Source organism: Bombyx mandarina, chromosome 08, assembly GCF_030267445.1.
Source record: "Bombyx mandarina strain Sakado chromosome 08, ASM3026744v2".
In the NCBI taxonomy this organism is placed as follows: Eukaryota; Metazoa; Arthropoda; class Insecta; order Lepidoptera; family Bombycidae; genus Bombyx; species Bombyx mandarina.
This window is the reverse complement of record NC_143215.1, coordinates 10,398,142-10,421,717: the sequence shown is the minus strand read 5'-3', so window position 1 is coordinate 10,421,717 and position 23,576 is coordinate 10,398,142. Positions and strand designations below refer to the sequence as shown.

At 35.5% G+C, this 23,576-nt stretch overlaps 1 protein-coding gene across 1 annotated transcript in view; it reads left to right on the top strand.

The window, feature by feature from the left end:
• LOC114245406 (matrix metalloproteinase-2) overlaps positions 1-23,576 on the top strand; it is a 197,295-nt gene that overhangs the window by 169,402 nt on the left and 4,317 nt on the right. The window contains exons 5-7 of the mRNA XM_089729515.1: positions 15,475-15,624; positions 21,453-21,598; positions 23,388-23,546. Coding sequence (XP_089585641.1) covers positions 15,475-15,624; positions 21,453-21,598; positions 23,388-23,546 — 455 coding nt within the window. The remainder of the gene's footprint in view (positions 1-15,474; positions 15,625-21,452; positions 21,599-23,387; positions 23,547-23,576) is intronic.

The window sequence follows — 23,576 nt, the reverse complement described above, 5'->3', positions numbered from 1 at the left end:
GGTATTAAATAAATTGACGTTAAACTACTTTACGATAAAAAAAAATTTTTTTGAGATCGGACCTAATTTAAATTTTACACTAGTTAAAATCTGCAATTGCGGCATTTTATTCGTAAAAAAGAATCGCTCAATAAAAATGGCAACGAAGTGTAATCATTTTGATTTTGATTTTTACACGATTCTGTACTCATAACTCGCGTACACTCGGGGCCAAACCAACTAGGCTTATCGTATGACATAAATTGGCAACACGTCGTTAAGGAAAGTGGAGACTCACTGGGGCGCGTTAGTTTTATCAGTCAGACGACTCTCGTCAACTGATGCTTTAAGTTATTGCATCTCTCTTACAACATTTAAGAGAACTTTTTAAATTCTGAGCTGCTTTCTAAGCGTCAAATGGAATGTCATCCTTCTTCTTTTTCTCCACCTTATCCCACTAGGTGGGGTCGGCACAGCTAATTTTTCTCTTCCATTCTCTTCTATCAGCCGTCATCTCAACACTCACTCTTCTCTCTCTCATATCGTTATTCACACACTCCATCCATGTCTTCTTCGGTCGACCTCTTCCCCCTCTACCTTGCACTACCATTTCCATACATCTCCTCAATCAATCTCACAAATGGAATGTCATCCATCATTATCAAAATGCGCAAACGATTCGAATTGATCCAATGAATACCTAATATGTAAATTTGGCAGTGTGAACTCGTTCTCTTTCGTATCAAGTAATAAAAACTGCACCGCCTTGAGCGTCAGTGTAATTAGAGGCCAATCGTTAAACGAAAGGGTTGTGGCCGGTTCCATCTGATAATGAGCGTGACTGGCGCCGCTCCAGCCGCCGCTCATTTTAGGCTGTCTCACCGCCGCTATCGTTACGACTTTTACACTTTTACGAGTTGTTTAGCTTACAAAGCCTGCTTTGTATGAGCGTGCGCTGTGCCAAATGTTAGCTAGATGCTCACCGCCCGCGTTTTTTTGGAACGAAGTTCCTTATGGGACGATGCGGAGGGGTACCCTAATCGGGAAAAAACGTCCGTAACGTAAGATTTTTATTAGTAATGCACACAGTGTACGACTTAACTTTGTAATAACGTACAAAAAATAACATATTTTTTATCATTCATTGACCACGATCTCAGAGCGTTCGTTTGCGCAACATACTAACTCTTATGCAAACAACCGTGAATGAAGTGTACCACAATAAGTTCGCACGTTACCGTGGGTTGTTGCGAAACCTCCAGTTTCATTTTCTTCATACCTCGAATAGAACTTAAAATTAATATTTTTATAATAAGGAACTTCGTTCCTATCCGGTGTCCCACGACACCACACATCTTTTTTTTCTAAATATCACAACAGCTACTTACTAACGAGACAAAACTTTCAAACGTTTTGGCAATACGCAAAGCCGAGATCTCTCCTACTCATACACAGAGATATTATGTTAAGCGATGAATAAAGTAGTAACTATATACTTAAACAGTAAACAGAAGTTTTTTGTACGATTTTTTAAAATACATTTTAGAAACAAAAGAATAATTCCCGATGGCTAAAACGAACAGCGTTGGTATCCATTCACAATAACAGCAGAAGCTTCATTCCCAACGATATCACTTTTATTCAGTGGCTCTTAATTAACATTTTCTTTTCTTTCCTTTCCAGGTGAGTGAGGTAGCGAACCCGGCTAGGCTTTGAGGAGCGCGCGCGGCTCTCGCTTCGAGACAAAAAAGAATATTACACCGCTTTCAATCAGAACACACACAGTAGAAAAATGTGATCTGCACTTTGTAAATGCAAATGAGAGGGATGTTCGGGTTAAACGTAGGACTAAATCCAAATTCTATCTAATTTACTAAAACAATCCAATTCAACATAATTAGCTTTTATTTGAATTTAGAGAGAGAGAGAGATGGAGAGAATACACTTTATTGCACACCAAAACACAATTTAAATTAAAAAACAGTCAAAAAGCAGATACATTTGTACAATAGGCGATCTTATCGCTAAAAGCGATCTCTTCCAGACAACCGTTTAATGTACAGAAATTCTGGAAAATATAAAAATATAGCAGGTATGTTGCGGTGTACTATAGACAATACATTATTATAGAAAATATATACATACAATAAACAGATATATACCGTTTACATATAATGTGAAATATATATATAACTAATTGATTTCATTAGTTTAATATTGGTTTTAGTATTTTCTCCGGTTTTCTTAAGTCGTAGACTAACTAAATGAAACTACTTTTATGGTTTAGTCTCCCGTTTTTTATTGTCAATATTTTATTGTATTTTCGCGTTTCCAATACCATGCAGTTTTCATAATCACGGATGACTAACGTGCTTATCGACATTTGAACATTGTACTAACTACCGTCTATTTTTGTATAAAAACATTTCTAGGCTTTAAATTTTAAAGAGGTTAAACCGTACAAGTGGTTTTAATTATGCTTAACATCCTTCGTCCCATATAATACAACGCTACGCTTGGTTCTTCGCTTCAGAATTAGGTAGGACGGTAAAATTTATACAATATAGTGGTCTCAAAATGTCTCCTATCACCCGTAATTACGTAATTTTATTCTGACGTTAATAATAATCATTAGGCAAGTCTTTTTATTTTATCTGGCACCTGTCCCTATGTTTGAACACGGCGTAGTCGTTTCCATAATACGAATACACGAACGTTTTTACCGAGGAAGAACTGAAAGTAATATCATTCCATGACGTCATCTGCCTATAAGTAACCAAAAAAAAAAAATATTAGCAACGCCTGTAAGACGATTACATTTTCACAACTCCTTTATATTATAATATAATAATATATATTTACAGATATTTGAAACGTTTACTACTAAATAACCAAAGGTAGTAAGTACGGTAGCAGAACAAAATCTCTACACACATCAGCGAATACAAAAACTAATTGAATATGCAATTACGAAAAGGGCACATCTCTGAAAATGTAAAATGTTCAGGAAATGAAAAAAAACTGATTATTTTCTAAAGCGGTGTAAAATTTAAGATATTAAGTTTTGAGATATATTTTAGTGTTAATTAGCAATTAAAAATTACTGGAATTATTATAAAATAGGTGTAGGTAAGCCTAAAACGACATGTATATGAAAAAACGTATTTCACAAAATATGCGACATGTGCCCTTTTCGAAATTGCACATTCAATTAGTTTTACAAAACCGCAAAAACTCGTCTTTTGATATAATTGTAAAACATGATGAAGATGAAGTATGCCAACGAACAAATGCGCAGGTTATGCAACAAAGCCACTCCATCTGAGCGAACTTCGACCTTCGACCCTCACGCGGAGCTTTTGAACCCGGTGTACTCTGTACACTCACCTCAAGGTCGATGACTTTCTACTGAAATTTTAAATTTATTCACTTCCACAATTAAGATACCGCATACTGTAAAATAATTTAAAAAACGACGAACGAATTTAAGAGTTTATCTTTATGCAGTATCATCGACCTATAAACAGTAAATGTATCATCATCAGAAATATTTTTCATTTCAAAGCAAAATATTTTGAAGACTACCTTCCTCACACACATTTTTTTTTATTGCATAGATGGTTGGTCGAGCTCACAGCTCACCTGGTGTTAAGTGGTTACCGGAGCCCATAGAAACCTACATTATTATTAATTTCGTTTTCAACCACACTGGTTTTGACTAGTGGTAGGAGCTCTTGTGAGTCTTCACAGGTGGGTACTACCACGCTGTCTATTTCTGCCGTGAAGTAGTAATGCATTTCGGTTTGAAGTGTGGGGTAGTCGTTGTAACTAACTATACTGAACTCATATCTCAACGTGGGTGGTGGCATCTACGTTTTAGATGTCTATGGACTCCGGTAACCATAACACCAGGTGGGCTGTGAGCTCGTCCATCCATGTATGCAAAATAAAAATAAAAAACACTAAGCTTATTTGAACAACTATGTTAAGGATCACAAAACTCGACTTCGTTCCGATCTCGCCAGTCAGTAATTAATCCATTGCATTAAACATATTTTAGCAAGCACAAAAAGAGTTCGCGTTTCGAAAGGAAGCTCAAAATTGTAACTCTTTTTTTATACGGCACGAATTTACTCTTTCATATTTTAGCAGTATTGTTCACGACTTTCGTAGCATCGGGGTATATGGCTGTAAGAACGAGTGCTAGTGGGGCCATCCACCCTACTAGGGGCGGTACACTACAGGGCTTTGCACTCTTTACGTTCAGCTCTATCTGTTCGCTCTATTTGAAATAATATCTACACTTTTACGTAACTCCCAACTTGCACGAAACTGTTTCAGTGCTTTCATAATATAATCTTGTATTATTCTTGTTAGTTGAATAACCGACGCTTAAATTTGGATGAATTAACCTTAGGGCTATTATCTCGTAGTAATGGTTTACAGTTTGAATTTCGAAGTAACCAAATTGCGGTAAAATTATTTGTTTTCGTGAAACTTTGTTACTACAACAAAATACCGGAGACCTTTATCATTCTAAGATGATGGTAAACTGCATATAATCACTTTATTATTACAACTTATTATTATAAATACTTATTTTATTACTGGTGGTAGAACCTCTTGTGATTCCGCACGGGTAAGTACCACCACCCCGCCTATTTCTGCCGTGAAGCAGTAATGCGTTTCGGTTTGAAGGGTGGGGCAGCCGTTGCAACTATACTGAGACCTTAGAACTTATTATCTCAAAGTGGGTGGCGCATTTACGTTGTAGATGTCTATGAGCTCCAGTAACCACTTATTACCAGGTAGGCTGTGAGCTCGTCAATCCATCTTAGACATAAAAAAAAAAGTATGGTTATGGGATTAGATAAAGAGAAGATTTTTCACTATAGCTCGGTAGACCGACGGTCAAGACGTTGTTGTTGAGCATGTGCAAGCTTATCTTAAAAATTCTATCAGCGAGGTTTAGCTTTTTGCTGAATTTCTTCTATTCTATTATAAATACCGCTAAGCTTTTATGTATCACTTCTAAATAAAAAAAAGAGGAAAATAATAAAATTGATTAGGTTTCCAAGAACACAAAACCTTTAACAACATTTAACCGAATGAATTTCACACATCAGTTTCACATTCAAACCAAAAAGCCGTAGTAGTATAAACGATACCTTCAACTTATCTCGGTGTCTTCAAGCTGTTTATCTAACACCATTAAAGTGTACTCTAACAACTTTCTGCATTTGAATAGTTGTAACCGCTCCAGATGATTTTACATTCAAATATATTCGCTTCGTGAAAAATATCGCAATAATAAAAGAGTCGTTGTTCCTCTTAACAGCTCCAGCGGAGATATACATATTAATGGTCTTCATATTTCTTAAACTATTTTCTGTTTATGTTGTTTTAAATCGTTACGCAATGATGATTTTACTAATTTATATTGTTGAAGAATTGTATCATTAACAAGTCATTAAAATATTAAAAATTATTTTTTTAGATTTAGCTTTATCTTGAACTTAGTTTTCAATCTAATTTTATATGAAAATTGAAGCTCACGAAATGTCATGAATCTTTCACAGTATTTAATTGACAATAAAAAAGAAAAATCAAAGATGAAATAATTTGAGAATTTCAAGTCGAACACCGCGAACTGTATACAAAGATTCTAATTATTATTTAATACTAGCTGACCCGGCAGACTTCGTAGTGCCTCAATCGATAAATAAAAGACCTAAAAACTGGTCACAGGGACACATCAAAGGAAAAACAAAATTATTATTTTTATTTAATTCCGAACTTTTTCATATTTATTTACCTTTTAAACCTTCTCTGGACTTTCACAAATAATTCAAGACCAAAATTAGCAAAATCTGTCCAGCCGTTCTCGAGTTTTAGCGAGACTAACGAAAAGCAATTCATTTTAATATATATTTAATATTAATATAAAACAAAACCGCATTATTAAGATATTAAGAACGCAGAGGTTATTAATAAGACACCACACAAGGCAGCAAACAGCCTGCTTCGAATCCGGAAGTTATAAATTTGCCTAAAGTTGTTTGAGTTACGTATTCCCACGATGTTTGTCCGGACGTGCGGGTCCATTTAGTCCCTAAACCAACCGCTAACTTCTGTGCAAGCACCAATAACTAACAAAGATTTTATCATAAAACTATCAGTACTCTATACTTACACTTACATATATTGAGAACTTTTGTTTTCTAAGCATTACGCTTGACTAATCACAGTATCGATTCTGCTTTTTATCGATTAAGTTTTTTATTTTTTATTATTATCGTTCGACAGATAAGAAAAATTCAAATAAAGCGTTTGTAAAACTTACTAAAGCAATGATAATCTAAAAATATTATATAATATATTATAATATGTGTGTATGTAAGGTACGAGTTCATCGAACTACTTTTTATTCGGCCCTACTGAGTCTACTGGCGAATGACACGCCAAATCAAATATGTATTAGCTTCCAAGCAACTCGCGAAGCCCAGAATCCACATTAATACCTTGGATTACGTTTTACCTTCTTTCATAGCGACGTAATAAAATTCAGCTTAAAAATACCTATTACACACAGCAACTGTGGGTCGCCGCTTTTTCATAAATAGGTACCTTTCAGAATATGAAAAGCAGAACTCGATTATTTTCCGCCTTTCCGACAAATTCTTAAGAAGTTCGAACGATTTACAAGAAGGATGACAAAATTAAAAGCGATGAAACGAACACTCGGTAGAAACGAAAGTAATCTCATTTAACATTAACGAGAACAGTTGACGCGGGGCGGGACCCGTACCGGCTCATTTTAAATGTATCAAGAGTTCATTCGTACCTACTAGTTGCACCGTCGACTCCTTCAAACAGTCTGAAAACAATCCCAACTGCGTTAATCACTTATTTACGTCCGGGGTCCACTGACGCCAGCCCAGAATATTTGTAATAAACGCTGAGGATTCTTGGGAATTCTAATGAACCGGGGGAATTTCGATTCTAATGAAGCACGCGAATCGGAACGTTACACTAGAAATGAATTCACTGGTGAACGCTTTTTTGAATCGAATAGTTTGGCGAGTATTGTTGCGGTGTATCGGGAATGAGGTAGTGATTCCGACGGAACAGTTCCGTCGGATAAATTGTAATCCCTCCCGGGACGTGCAGGCATGCATCTAATCAATTCGTCATTTCCGCAATCGAATCACGCGATACGACTAGGAGTACTATGAATATATAATTTCATTACGTCGTCACAAAACCAGGCTTATATACATTTATGGTTAGTTAGTGAAGTCGACGTGGCCTAACGGATAAGATGTCCAGTGCATTCGTGTTGAGCGATGCACCAGTGTTCGAATCTCAGGCGGGTACCAATTTTTCTAATGAAATACGTACTCAACATATGTTCAGGATTGATTTCCACGGTGAAGGCATAACATCGTGTAATAAAAATGAAAACCGCAAAATTATAATTTGCGTAATTAATGGTGGTAGGACCTCTCGTGAGTCTGCGCGGGTGGGTACCACCACCCTGCCTATTTCTGCCGTGAAGCAGTAATTCGTTTCGGTTTGAAGCGTGGGGCAGCCGTTGTAACTATACTTGAGAGGTGGCGCGTTTACGTTGTGGATGTCTATGGGCCCCAGTAACCACTTAACACCAGGTGGGCTGTGAGCTCGTCCACCCGTCTAAGCAATAAAAAAAAGGATTACAATTATTATTTTCGAAAGAAAATACGACGCACAAAGAAAACAATAAACAAGTCGTAGTTGTACAACGTAGTCCTAATAAGTTCTTATCATAGAGGTTTTTTATCATATCCTCCATCTCCATCATCTCATCTATCCATATACTTATCACAAAATGGAGGACCTCCATTTTATTGCAATCACGACTGTTATTTGAACAGCTTAACTGCTTAGGTGGCAGAAAATGGCACAACATGCACACGTACAGACACAGTTCGCTTTACAACTAGCCTCCAGAAGCATATTTTCTTTCTTAAGCGGGTACGCTCAAGGCAAACGCTTTTACAAGTCACGAGGTTCAAAGGGTTCTTTAAAATAATGCGAAATACTTCTTGTGCGAGTGCGCACTGTTTTTCTAAGCTTGAAGTGTCATAAAAGAGTTGGGCGCCATGTTTGTTTTATCCTTCGGTCTATCGAATATGTAAACTTGTAATGTTATCTACATTAGCTGCGGCTATATTAGGTTTTGCCACAAAACTTATAATCGCATAGAAATTTGAAACCAGTTACTCTTTTTAACAATCTTTGTTGTGAATACCGAAAACCTACACAAGAACGAGTAAATGTACCTTAATACCAAATATACCCTAATTACAAACAAATATACTTATCTGTATATCGCAATGATGACTAAACGAACTGGCCCGTCAGGTGGTATATGATTATCGGAACCCATTGGCGGGAATGCCGTCACACACGGCTTACATCTTTCAAGCCGGAAAAATGATTGTTCCGGAGCAAAAATACACAGGATGGGCATACCTATAGTGCTGACTTAGACTATGATCTACTGCTCCGACTTGTATTAAATCCAGACTCCGTGGTGCAATAGACAAGGTCACTACTAGGCTAACGAAGTGTTCAATACAATACATAGTCATCGTTTGTGACAAAAACATTTTAAAGAACACTAATTTGTACGTCAGATTGTCGCAATCACTATCTCGTATTCGAAAAAGTAAGTGTCACCGAAACGCATCTTCGACGTGAAGGTGTAGTAAATGCACGTTTAACGTCGACAGCGACGCCTTCTAATCTCCCGGCGGAGTTGAAAGCCTCAGGGAGAATATTCATGAGGCTCGTAACGCCGCATCCGGCGGTTATCGCCCGGAACGAAGCCTCTTGTCGCACCGAGACGAGACTCGTATCGAAAAAGATAGTGAAAATTACGAAACTCACCGCACCTATGTTCGTTCACCTCTTTAAGGCATCGCAAATATTCATCTTGGTGCTGATACGTGGGCAAAGAAACAGATATTCGGGCGTTTTCGAACAAAAAAAAAATCAAATCATTAAACATGAGGTGTTTCCCGAGCGCTATGACTTGTCCTTCTTCAAACGAGGCTTGTGCAAAGTACTCAACGGTAGGCAGCGGCTTGGCTCTGCCCCTGGCATTGCTGAAGTCCATGGGCGACGGTAACCACTCACCATCAGGTGGGCCGTATGCTCATCTGCCTACAAGGGCAATAAAAAAAAACCATTTAATTCTCTTTCAATAACTCTAATGAGTGTAATCATGTAACACAATTGAAACTAATCGATGGGTGAGGTGTACGGCTCATCACAATCTGAAGATTACGAATTCTTAAAATATAAATTTCGTGAAACGATAATTTCTCACGCATGGCTTACCGTATGAAAATGTTCATGATAATGAAAATAATTTAATTCGTTAATGTCGAAGTAAGTATACAATAGAATATATTTCAGATCTTGACCTCATGTCTTAAGGTGTAGCTACTTTAAATTTGAGTGAGCTCCTTAAATTCTTTAATACGAGATTGACAGGTCTAGAAAAATAAAAAGAAAAAACATTGAAATGGGAACTGGCCAGTAAAATTTTACAATAACAGATTACTTTAAAAACTCATATATTTAAAGGCTCTACAAATCTTAGAAGAAAGCAAGGCATCACTCTTGCCGCTAAGCTACACTATTACTAAGTGCATTCTAGTGTTACTCGAAAACACATTGAAAATTCACTGAGATTAAATTTAAACTTGGAAACTTTCGTGTTACGCTTAATAAGACATCTAACTTTGTAAGACGCTAAATGTAATCAAATAAGTTTGTTAATGAAAATAAATTAGAATGTACATGATATTCCATAAAATTTATAAATATCAAAAACTCTTATAAAAAACCTCTGCATTTTTAATGTTCATTGATGACTGTTATAATATAAAAGTGAAATGATTTTTCCAAACTTTAAAATGTTTATTCTTTGTTTCAATACAATTACATTATTTTAAATATAACTAAGAAAACTGTCAATGGAACTACAATTAATTCGTAAAATAACAATAGTTAAAATATATCACAAGCGCCACAGCTAAATTAATTTCATAAGTGCACCGAGACGATCCCATTACATATTATTGCACAATCTATCTCAAGTTTTCAATTATTATATCTTCTACACTTCAAGCGAGTCGTATAAAACTTCTGAGCATGTGCCTTTTGTCGAATATTAGTTTCGAAATCACTTTACTTATCTCGTGAAACTGAAAATCTTTTAGAATTTATTTAAACTAGTTCACACAGTTTCCAAAGCCGCGTTCTTCTTTTCTTTATTTTAAATCGTATCTAAATTTCATTGGTTATTTGAAATTGCAAAAATCGAAAAGTTTTTATTCGAGTCGGTCTTAATTCGAGTCGAGAATTTCAGACAGTCCGCCGATTCGTATGTAGTTTCACTCACTCAGAACCATTTTTGTTTTTTTCATTTAAATTTGCGTCCAATACCGCTGCGAATAGAATTGCAAAAATTTCCAATGACAATTATCGGTGCGATCGTCTCACTGAAAAATCATATCAATTATGAACTGACGCGGAAAATGCCCGCCCGCGGTCTGCAGTATCATGATATTACTGTCATAACTACATTACTCTCGAATAAATTCGGCCGCCGGCGTACCGCAATGCTACCGAACACGCTAATTTCTCTTAAATGGTATGTTCGTGGACTGCATCATATTTGTACGAAGCTTAAATATAACGCAAATTAATCTGAGATCTATTACATTGTATAATGTATCATCCATTCATATACATAAATATGCACATATACAGAGGGTGTTCCGGAAAACCCTCATATGAAGCCAATAAAAAAAAAACAACATTCTACACATAATAGCAATCGAGTTTCAGCCACATCATTAAAAAATTAAAAGCTAATGTATTTTCTTATTACAACCTAGCACAATACGTATACAAGCATTGGCATTGTGTGTCTCCAATGTGTAAATAAGATGTATGTTAGCATACTCCTTTGCAGAATAAATAGTAATGGTAGAGTAATTACGAATATTTATTACTAGTTTTCCAAAGTATATATAGAACGCACAGATTTTCACAACAAAAAAGCCAAAGTCCAAGAGAAAGCCAAAGCAAAGCAAGTTGGGTTAGTTTATAAATAACAGAATACGTATATACGTTGCTTGATATACCTATACATCTATAGCAGGCAACCAGCTACCTACTGAATAAAACTAAACCTATATATGTATTGTACCTATATAATATAGTAAATTATAATTTGCGTAATTACTGGCGGTAGGACCTCTTGTAAGTCCGCGCGGGTAGGTCCCACCACCCTACTTATTTCTGCCGTGAAGCAGTAATGTGTTTCGGTTTGAATGGTGGGGCAGCCGTTGTAACTATACTGAGACCGTAGAACATATATCTCAAGGTGGGTGGCGGATTTACGTTTTAGATGTCTATGGGCTCCAGTAACTACTAACAACCAGGTGGGCTGTGAGCTCGTCCACCCATGTAAGCAATAAAAAAAAAGCAGAAAAGCAGAATGGATTCCTCTGCAGAAATGCCCGGACTTACTATAGATAGATAAAACGTCCATTTACAGTACTTACCTTGCAGAGTGAAGACAGCACACATAAAATCTTTCGTTTCGTTTTTTTTGCCTACCTACTGCCAGCAGCCTCAAGGGGTTATTCTAGCTACACTGAAAGTGTTGGCGAGCTCACGGGGCTCAGCCTGAGAAACTTTGCTAAGATCTGCTTCGTTTATGCACAGTGAAACGTTCACAGAGGCGCTAAAGCGTTGTATAGAAATCCGCTCAAATCCCCGAGGAGCATCAATGCTTTCTCGACAATAGTACACGTGAAAGCCGATCGTCAGCCGACGGCGGAGTCAAAGGAGCTATTATTATCCAAGTACCCGATAAAGGTCAATTAGGATTCGACGGCAAGCCTGTTAATGTCGCGTTAGCCATCTGTTCTCTATTCAATACCAATTCGTGCTGGAAATTCTATAAACGTCAAGAGAAAAGCTTAGGAAACTTTGATTTGGTTCCGTTAAAACTATTTTTGACTGTGAATATTTGTCATTTGAAAAAGAATTTCAGTAATTGAAAAATTGGTGAATGCATTTCTCAAGCAACGATCGTTTTAAATCCATTATACATAAAGAAATGGCAGTGAAAGGTAAAGCCGCTTTTCAAGCCCCCAGTGAACCTGATGCCACGTCACTTAGCTTCCGACTTCGAAAAATTCTCGACGCAAAGGGAATGCATTTGAAAAGAATGCATTGTTGAAAAGAAGGACAATTAAATGTGTTAACAAAAGATTTCAGTCGAACGTTTTCCTATTACTTCCGTTTAATACGCGTATAAAAATTATCATTGATTTTATTTTATTTATTTTTATTTATTTATTGATATACACACAAAAAGGAAGACATAGTACAGAGTAATAGGAAAATTATGTACAAAGGCATTTATATTTATTGTATTTTAATTTATTTCAATGTAATGATGCAAATATATTTTTGAACATTTAGAACATTCATTTATGCACGGATTATATTCTACAGTTTATTCTGAAAAGTCCGTTTAGAAATTTAATAATTAGGATGAATTAATGAATACTAATATGAAAACGAAATAACTAAATCTAAAATCTACATTTAACTGAATAGACGGTAAATCGGTAGGAATTATGGTAAATTTATTGTAACATCACTGCAAACAGTTAATTTTGACTCCTGTGAAACACAGCACGAACGAATAATTTTAATGACTCGCTAACAGATTATTTCAGAAAATTAAATTTTAGCTCTTCGGACACAGACCATAAATTTCGTGCTTACAAATCTGTTTGTTATGACATCGTAACGTGATTATGTCCGTTTCCTTCGTAAGACGTCGCCATGTTCTACGATACCGCATGTTTTATTATTTCACGCTATAAACGCAATTCCCTCTTCGCCCTCGCTAAATTATACAAATACATTTTAATGTGAACATTGAACGCATCGTTCCCGTTTATTACCAATAAACGAAACACAATGAACAATATTTATAGTGAAGATATTCGTAAAATCATGCGGGTGTCAATCTCTATGCGATAAAAGATAAATAATACACGCTCTAACTAAACATCAGTATTTGTACTAAATTCGACAAGGCGGAATCCCAAGTTAGTGTAATGTATTTATCAATTCAATGGAAAGCTACATTTATAACTATCAGAGATGACGTAGCTAGTTAACTAAGCGTCCTTATTGAATATTAGCAGGTGTGACCAGATTCTATAGGACTCTGTGGATGAAACGTGCTCACGTGGCCTCACATAGCCGGCCGCCGTCACGTGTACCGATCACGCATTCAATAAATACCCTTGAGTCGTACTTGTAGGCTTCTGTTTGTTCACAACTTCTTCAGAACTGCGGATAGGCAACGTGCCCCGGAATCCAGCAAAAGCACTACAGTAAAATTGTTACAATGACTCCTCACGTGTTCTGAAATCAAATTATGGTTCATAGCGAGAACTTTATTTCTTAAAAACTTATTTTTCCGGCTTCAATCACAGTAACTTTTGAATGTGAAGACTGTGTAACGCTAAGTCCGACGAAACCTCTGAATGTAAATTAATTGTTCACAAAAATAAATTCCGCTTGGTTGTTTACGTAGTCGTTATTGCCAAGAAGTTCAAACAATATTTTGTTCTATTATTTTACATTCACAATGTGTTTTTATTCAAACCACTTTTTTATGTAATAAAAAAACGTGACTAAGTAATTACCTACACGAAAATACTAAGAACTGCAGTAGATTTCTCAACAATTGAAAATAAAGCGAATCCATGTAGGTATTTTTACGATAGCCTCGTGCAATTCAGCTACATGAATTAATTCTGCTTGAATTAACTTCGAAAATGGAGAGAAGAAAATGTTTCCTAGCATCCGATGCCATAGTACATGTACTAGTTAATATCGAAATTTACAAATACGCTTAACAATGCGTGGTTACACAATATTTCGTAACATTTCCCGGGAGTCTTCTAATAATTTCATTAAAATAATTGTTAATAACGTCGACCGCGCTCGCTTTTGGCGTTGGCCAGTTTTAATTATCGGCGAAAACGATATTTTATCTGACCAAACATGCTGTGCAATGAACAAGCGCAACCACAATAACGCACACAGCTATTTCAATGTTACAAAATAAAGTTTTGAAATATATAGTTAGGTGATGCTTAGTATACGATAGTATAGATTACTGGTGGGAGGACCTCTTGTGAGGTCCGCACGGGTAGGTACCACCACCCAGCCTATTTCTGCCGTGAAGCAGTAATGCGTTTCGGTCTGAAGGGTGGGGTAGCCATTGTACCTACGCTGAAACCTTAGAACTCATATCTCAAGGTGGGTGGCGGCATTTAGGTTATAGATCTCTATGGGCTCCGGTAACCACTTAACACCAGGTGAGCTCGTCCAACCATCTATGCAACAAACAAACAAAAACGGACTTTGCGAGTCGTGTTCATAATTAAAACTATTTTTATGGTTTAATCCGCAGTTATTATTTTCGATTTATTATTTCGATATTTCGAATACTGTACAGTTTCCGTGGTTGCGGAAGAGTAAAGTCTTCGTCTACATTTGAATATTTCGCGTTAGCGTTATTCGCGTTATTTATGTTATTTCGCGCTAAATTACACGGTAGTTATACCGTGTAATTTTATATAAACATATTGAATTTTGCGTTTCTTTACGCACAAAAAGAATTATTAGTATTCTGAAGTATATATTATTATGTTGTATGTATGTTGTATGTGTTTTCATTTTCATCTTATAAGGATCCCAGATGTTGGATAAGCGCCAATCGTATGTGCTAAAGTGATGGTATTTTCTTAATTTCAATGGTTTCTCGTTCGGCCATGTGATTCACAAACAACTTTGCGCCTAGCTCAATGCGTTTCTGTAATTTACTAACCTCCGATATAAAATAGAACATTAGAATCATATATGGCACTCAAAACGAATGATCAAAATTGCTGAGCAATGTACTTAATTAGCTAATCATATTATGCTTCTTACAATGAAATATGTCAATGACGCCTCGCGGATGGATCTGGACTGCCCAATAATGCAACACTGGACACGTGTGCATGTTGAGCACTCTGGATCCAAACCAGGTTATGGTAGTTTTGATGTTAATTTAGAGTTTTTGATTTATTATTATTTGATTTTTTGTTTTTTATTATTATTATTGCTTTTGTTTTACCCGAGATTGTAGTTATTATTTTTATTTAATTCTGGTATACTATATGAAATGTTAATGAATGTAATATGGATGCAAAATATGAAGTAAATGAAATAAAAAACATTTAAAAAAAATTAAAATCTCTAATACTACATTGAGTTCAACGTTCGATCATCATTATTCTACTCGCTCGGTGAATCTAAAAAAAAAGCTAATCCTTATTTATTTTTTGTCTACAGTTTGTCATCAACGCGTCGCCCTTCTCTGCTGGACCCGTACGAGACACGCAGCGTGTTGGCACGCGCCCTCGACGTTTGGGAACAAGCCTCCCGACTTACTTTCACAGAAGTAAATTCGGAAGAGGCCGATATCCTTGTCTCGTTCGCCAAGTAAGTGCATTGAAACGTTTATTTGTTCTTTCAATATTATAAATGAGAAAAAACGTATGTTTGTTACGCAATCATACAAAAATGTCTGAACGAATTTGGATTAAATTTTGGGTAAGACATAATCCAAATGTTTATCACATAATCACTATTTAACACATTAGAAGGCATGATCCGGGCAACTCTGACTATATCTGCTAAAGCAATTGTTCACTGGAGCGTGACTTTACGTACTAACAAATTGACTCGTAGCATATAGACACAAGCAACTGAAAAATGTAATATTAATCATTCTTTCAGAATTACAAATTGAAAGCCTACGAAACAGCAAGATCCGACTAAATCATTCACAATTTGAAATTTATCATTCTACAATTTGAACAACACTAAAATAATTCGACTGTTGAATAAAAATGATTCTGTATGTTCATTTGAAAATGATTTAACGTTTAAGAATTTTTTTTTAGAAAAAGTACTGCACATAAAAATCTATTTACTAGGTATAGACATTTTTTAATCTTCCAAATCAACTACTACAACATCAAACGGCAAGTTTCTATAAAATTCCAAGCTTCCCACTTGATTTATTGTGCTGATAATAAATAATAATCAAGTGAGGATTTAGAGAAACGTCGTATCCATTTTAAGGGGATTTGTGAGGTTCTCGTGCAAGGCATCAGAATAGGGTCGGCCAGTAAAACTCGTCTGCGAATAAAATGTGAAATAAAAATTTATAATTCTACTCAACACTGAATACTGTGGTTTAAAAAAAACCCAGTAAATACATATTTTTAATCAAAACAATACAATCGGTAGTTACCACAAAAACAACCTTCAAGAGAGCAAACAACCAAACTGTTGTTTATTTATTTGTTTATCACAAACATTTAACATTGAAAATAACTTAAACTATTTAATTAATGGCCTGATGGATGTGACAATAATGGCGTACATAACATTGACAATTCATCGGCTCGAAGATGGAATACAATAATAATAAATAAATAAATAAAAGAATACCTAATGAAAACATTTTTTTAAAATTCAAATTTAACAAGTAATACAGTAATAATTGTTTGTGTTAATTTTATATTCAAGCGAAATACTCAATGACCCTACTATTTACAAAGGCAAAGTTTAATTATATCATCATCATCATCATCATCATCACCATCATCAATCCTCCACTGCTGGACGTAGGTCTCTCCCAACCAACACCACTGAGCCCGATCTTTGGCTCTCTCCATCCATTTCTTGCCGATCACCCACTATGTATTCGACATAGTGTCCTCTAATTTTACACATCTTAAACACCCTTAACCCTAAAACGACTATAATAATCCTAGAAGTGACTATTTTAACAAATTTCCTCAAGTTCCTATTGCAAAGCTGAATTCAATTTTGGACTAATGAAAAACTTGAGTGTTTGTCGCGGAAATCGTAAGTTGAAATTGGAGCGCATGGGTTCGCCATTCAGCGTGGGAGGTTCCGATCACGATTCACTTTCATTCAGGGGACGTGAGGTGACGCCAAAAACACCTCGCTATTTATCTAATAAAGTCACGCTACCTACAATACCTAAATAAAATCCGAATAAAGATACTTTCTTGCACGAAGCACCTTGGATACGTGAACTTTATTATAATGAAAATTAACTTTTTATCTCGTTAATACACCGAAGCCACCCCTCGACCGCGCTTCGTATTCATTGCACGCGATAGTCATTCGTTACGAGTTACCATCCCTGTTTTACATGAAATGTAGTTAAAGTATTGTAAGACCTGTGACTGGCACTTCGTTTTCTTGTAAAACGTCTTAAAAAGCGGCAATTACATTAAGAATTTTAAATTTTATCGAAGTTCAGAAATGTTTCCTAACGCTTGAGGATTTTTTGATAAAAAAAAACACGTGTGGCACTCGGGGACTGCCGCGGTAAAGCTATTGCAAAGCATTTTTTATCAACCTATGCAATTACAATTGGACAATAATAATTTAATATTAAAACAATCATAAAAATAAGACCACGCTATATTTATAAACATTAACAAAAGCAAAACATTAACTGTCCCCTTCACACTCATAAGCTAGACCGCGTGAGAGAGAGATGGGCAGACTTTTCATGATGCTCATGCAGTGCGACGTCACGCCACGCACTTATTCACAAACACTACACCAGCGCATCGTGTAAATGTGTTAAACGCGAGCTACATAGTAGGCGTAGTGGGGGTGTCAGGTTATTTTCGTTACGGAATTTCTTGATTCAGTTGCCGCGCTCAAAGCCCGCGATAAAAGCTATGCAATAGCTTAAAAACAAATATTACTCGTGTGTGTATACCTACTATAATCGGTCTAAAAAAAAAAAGGTGAAGAATATAGCTACACCGTACTCGTATACGGATCTAACATCTGTAATACTGTGACAAATGACGTAGCGCTGGACAAGAGTCGCATATTGAATAAGGAAGGGCGAAGTTTCGTTTATTAGATCAATGTAGACTTTGATATGAGAAAGTAGAGGCGACAAAAACCGCGCGGTGGACATATATTGCAACCGCCACATTGTGGTGACACTACAAACTTGAGACTTCGAGCGGGAAACTTTGATACGAGCTGCATACAATTTCACTTTATTCCCTTTAAACAAAAAACCCAGTTTAGTAGATAATATTGGTGAAAATATTGAAATCGACCTTCAATGGGTGCACTGCACAGCGCTTTATCCTTTTTATAAATTTAAAATAACAGTATATAAGTAGATTTTTTTTATTGCTTAGATTGGTGGACGAGCTCATAGCCCATCTGGTGTTAAGCGGTTACTGGAGCCCATAGACATCTACAACGTAAATGCGCCACCCACCTTGAAATATAAGTTCTAAGGTCTCAGTATAGTTACAACAGCTGCCCCACCCACAAACCGAAACGCATTACTGCTTCACGGCAGAAATGGGCAGGGTGGTGGTACCTACCCGTGTAGACTCACAGGAAGTCCTACCACCAGTAATTACGCAAATTATAATTTTGCGAGTTTCATTTTTATTATGATTTGATTATTAAGTACGTATTCCATTAGAAAAATTGGTAGTTACCTGCGGGATTCGAACACCGTTACATCGCTAGATACGAATACACCGGGCGTCTTATCCTTTAGGCCACGACGACTTCATTTATTTATCCGTGATCTATAGATTTTCCAAGAACCAGAAGCCTCAGTACAGTTGTCATCGTCACTTAAGCATAGGTTTTAGTACAGGCTTCGAACTTGTTTTCCAAAAATTTTAAATTTTTCTAACCCTTTTTAATAAAAAAATTTTTACACATAAGCAAGTATAGATTGATAGATAAGGTGTATACTCGTAGATAATAATTACCATGTATAATTATACAATTAAGAAAAAAAAGGAGGTAGACATTTCATGTGAGTACACAGATTGATTATTATAATGGGAGCGTAAATAGAATTAGCTAGCATCATCCAAGGGATTGCATCTTTATGAGATTTTTTTTTTATATTCTTCATAGAGGCATATAGTTCAAAATAGCCGAAAACATGTTATCCGTTCCCATTGGCCAAATTAATGGCACGGATTTAAGTATTTTTGTGTGTATTTTTTTTAGAAATATCAGAATTTCATTTTATACATCTTAAAGTCGTTTCACTGATAAGTAGCATCAAAACACAAAACGAGTATCAAACGGTACGTTGGATTTTATGCGTGTCGTTAACTTATATTGCTAACTATAAAATTGTTCCGTTTCCTTCAGGATTCTACAGGAAGTTCATTCTCAATAGGCACTAGATTCAGCAGACACAATGCGAAGAGTTTAATAGATATATCAAAGCTCAACTAAATATTATTATGTATGCAAAATTTGTTTGTGTTTAATTTGGTGAGATACATTTGTAGGAGTAATCACAACTAGATCAAAACAATTTAAGTTTTCTCAGAAATTATTTATACATATAATATGACTTGACACAGGCGTGTATCATTACATTTAGCTACTGAACGACGACAGTAGTCTTTATAATATTTAATTACAACAATAATGTGTCTTTGTTATAACTATTGAAAGATGTATATTATAAATATGGTTAATATTACAATTACAAAGAAGCCATACTAGTAACGTCTGTTGACAAGTACCCTATATCCAATGGTAAAGTAGTTATTGCACAAAGCGTGACTGGCTATATTGTACATTTGCAGCTCTAAGATTTATTGCGTCTATAAACTGAAATATTACTCATGTAATAAAGGATACATTCCATTTAAATACGCTCTCATACGAGCCTCACGCGATATAGGGAAAACTATAAAATTGTTGGTACTCTCTTTATTGTTCAAATGTAATTATTGGCATCAAGCACGATTAGCCCTAGATAACTTTCTACTCTTCTCTCTTTTCTCTTCTCTCTTTTATTCTTCTATTCATACAGGCTTAAAATAGTTCTTCAAAAAGTTCTAATCCTAATTCTGCATCCATAACGAAATCCTTTTGTTTTTTCTCCGTTTTGATTGTTACCATCACTTCTAAACAAATTTGATAATATGCAAAAAATGGCCGCCGTGATTTTGAAATTTTAATATAAGAAAAATTATAGTAAATTTTAAAAGAACTTCGTATTACTGCAATTTTAAGATAGTATCAAACACTTAGGGGCGTCTAAGAAAATTGCTCTTCTTATTTGTTACATAACCTATGTAATACTCAGGTCAAACGGATTTGACTTCACTGTTTATTAACATAATGGTTAAATTAAAATAAAATCCGACTTTTCTAAGGAATTTCTATTCCAATGTTTTTATTAGTCCGAACTGAAATCGAAACGCCTTTAAGATTCCTGCGCCCCGGGCTTCCATTCAAATCTAACTTAAATCGCTTCGTATCAAATCCATTGTTAAGGATTAAATTCAGAAAGGTATTAATATAAATCTGACATTCAGGTTTCACCTCTAAAGGAACCCTAAAAAAAGTCTAACTTATCCAATGTGCAATGTACCTAAACATACTTTATACATACACTATAGTACATCAGCGTCGATCGAACGGTGACGAAGGGCAGATACCATCACTGTAATAAATCATCCCTAACTCGGAAACTTTCCATTTCGAACCCATTACATATTTTGACAACGTTTGTCAGCGTGACATTTCCTCATTTTGCTCATATTTCACCAAACATGATTTTCATAACATTATGCCAAAATACGAGGCTCTTACGAAGAGCTTCAATCTGATAATAACACAAACAAAATGGAAAAAAATAAAAAAATAACCCGAGCAATAGTGTTAAGATTGCCAAAATTTTAAATCTTACTCTTGTACTACTTTACATTATATTACTCACTAAAACTGTAAAATGCACATAATCTTTAAAGTAAATGGGGAATAGATCCAATCTGAATAAAAAGTAAGAAATTACAAACTGTAGGTAACAATGGTAAAGCTTTCACATGAAAACTCATTAACGCATCGGTGCGCTAATATCGCGTGAAATATGCATGGGTGTGGTCTTTCAGTAGTATTTTGTTGCGGCGAAAAATGATTAGGTGGATAGTAACCGGGCATCACCCGAGGGACATAAGTTTGATTGCTCTACCTAGTCTGTCTACTCTGTAGTTTTGTTGTTTGTGAGATGAATATATTATTCGGTATACACAGTACACGTACACCGGGAAAATTAAAAGTTTCGTGGTCATATAAAACTGATATACGTTTGTAAACCGTATAATAGTTAAGTGGAGTAATTACGTACCCATGCAATTATTTTTTGAACGCAGAGCAGAATTTATCAACTATATATAATATTTTTTTTTGTTTTGTTTCAGACGTTACCATGACGATGCATATCCATTCGATGGACGAGGCACAATTCTAGCTCACGCTTTCTTTCCTGGCGTGGACCGCGGTGGTGACGCGCACTTTGATGATGACGAACTCTGGTTGTTAGAGCCCAAAGATGACGATGAAGAAGGTAAAAAAACAATTTCTTTTCATACCTTAGTAGTTATTATATTAGTATATTAGTTTTAGTACGCTTTTATTAGTTTCACCTGTATCTATTTATTTTACGAAAGTTTTCAATGTAATTATCAACAACTTATAAAAATGCTCACATATCAAGTGAGTACTGATGATAATATAAATTTATTACTTTGGCCTAATATCCTGACTAACAGAAATTTACCAAAAATAATCGTTTTATTTTCAAAATCGATTTTTTCCCTATTGCTATTTCTGTCCTGTAAAACATTTCGTTCATTTTGTCCAGATGAAATTCATTTTCACGAAACTTGTCATTCATCGGAATTTACAGTTACAGCCCTATCAACTTTACGACGGCTCAGTAACTTTGACCTGTTCTTAAACCTTTTATATCGATTTCACTTTGATTCAACTTTGGGAAAACTCGACAATATTAAATAGTCATCCCTCCCAACTCCCTTTTGAAACATTTAAATAAATCCGATAGAATTTTCGACAATACTATAAAGTTCCATGACATTTTCATGGGTAGTATCCGGAAATAAACATGTTGAGGTCCACCATATTTTAACACGTTAATACATAATAAAATTATACAATAAAGTTAATTAGACTATGTACGATATATTACATGTGATTTTTGTTATTGTATAAGATGTACAGAGGAGCTTGCGATCCACCTAGTGTTGAGAAATCGGTAAATACGCCAAAAAGAACGCGGCTGCCCGTCTTAAGCCAATGAGCTTGAAGTCTTAGTTCCATTAATACTCCAGTCGACCTACCCTTCAAATCTCAGTTATATTATTATAACGGCTGCCCCACCCTTCAAATCGAAATGCATGACTGATTCCCAGCAGAAATAGTCAAGATGGTAATACCTGCCTGTTTGGTTATACAATACTTCCCATCATCATTAATTACGCAAATTGAAATTGAGTTTTTATTATACGATGTTATTCTTTTCATGGTAGAATACGGTCGTGAATACGACTGTAAGCGACCACACTTTCAATTTTAAATAAATAGTTAAGCAGTAAAGTAGATGATAGAAGTTGGCAATGAATTACAGCGCAGTTAATTGTATATAATCATTGGCAGTAATGCATTAGGGAATTTAAACCATTCTCCATTTTTACAAACCATTACTTCTTCTAATTATTATATGTCTTCACCTGAACTGGATTTTTTTGTTTTCCTCTGCTTAATTTTTCGCCTTAAAATCTCAGCGTAGGTGAAAACGAAGACACACATTCAAAAATTCTATCAAATAATACAAAACATTTTGGGACGTACTTTTATTTTCTGATTATTAAGTTATTAAGTTCAAATGTCAATCGCGGCATATGTACTAATAACGAAAATATAGCTCGGTGTATTAATAAAAAAGTTATCTTTAATAGGATGAAAAATATATGCATTTTTCACTCAGTACGTGCTGGGTGTATTCTAGCCAAACGCATCGTTTACAGCTACTAGATAGGTATAGTGTAAACATGAAACACAAGCGGATAGGTTGTGCAACCGCAACCCGTGGATATGCTCACACCGATCACAGTGCAGGCGAGCTTGCACCACACACCGCTCGTACGTGATAATTTACACGAACAACAGACGCTTCAGATTGTATTTGGTTAGCCACGTGTAAATATCCACCTTTATTTAGCTGAAACCACAGGTTCAGTAGATAACTGGCTCCGTTCATGCGCTACTCGGTACTAAAAAATGTGTTAGGCTTGTTAAAATTTAGAGTTCGTTTCTAATGACAATTTTTATTTCAGGCACATCACTTTTTGCTGTTGCTGTTCACGAGTTTGGACATTCGTTAGGACTTAGCCACAGTAGTGTAAAAGGCGCGCTGATGTACCCTTGGTATCAGGGTATTCAATCTAACTTTGTATTACCTGAAGATGATCGTAATGGCATTCAACAAATGTATGGTAAGTTTTCGACGATGATTCTCATATATT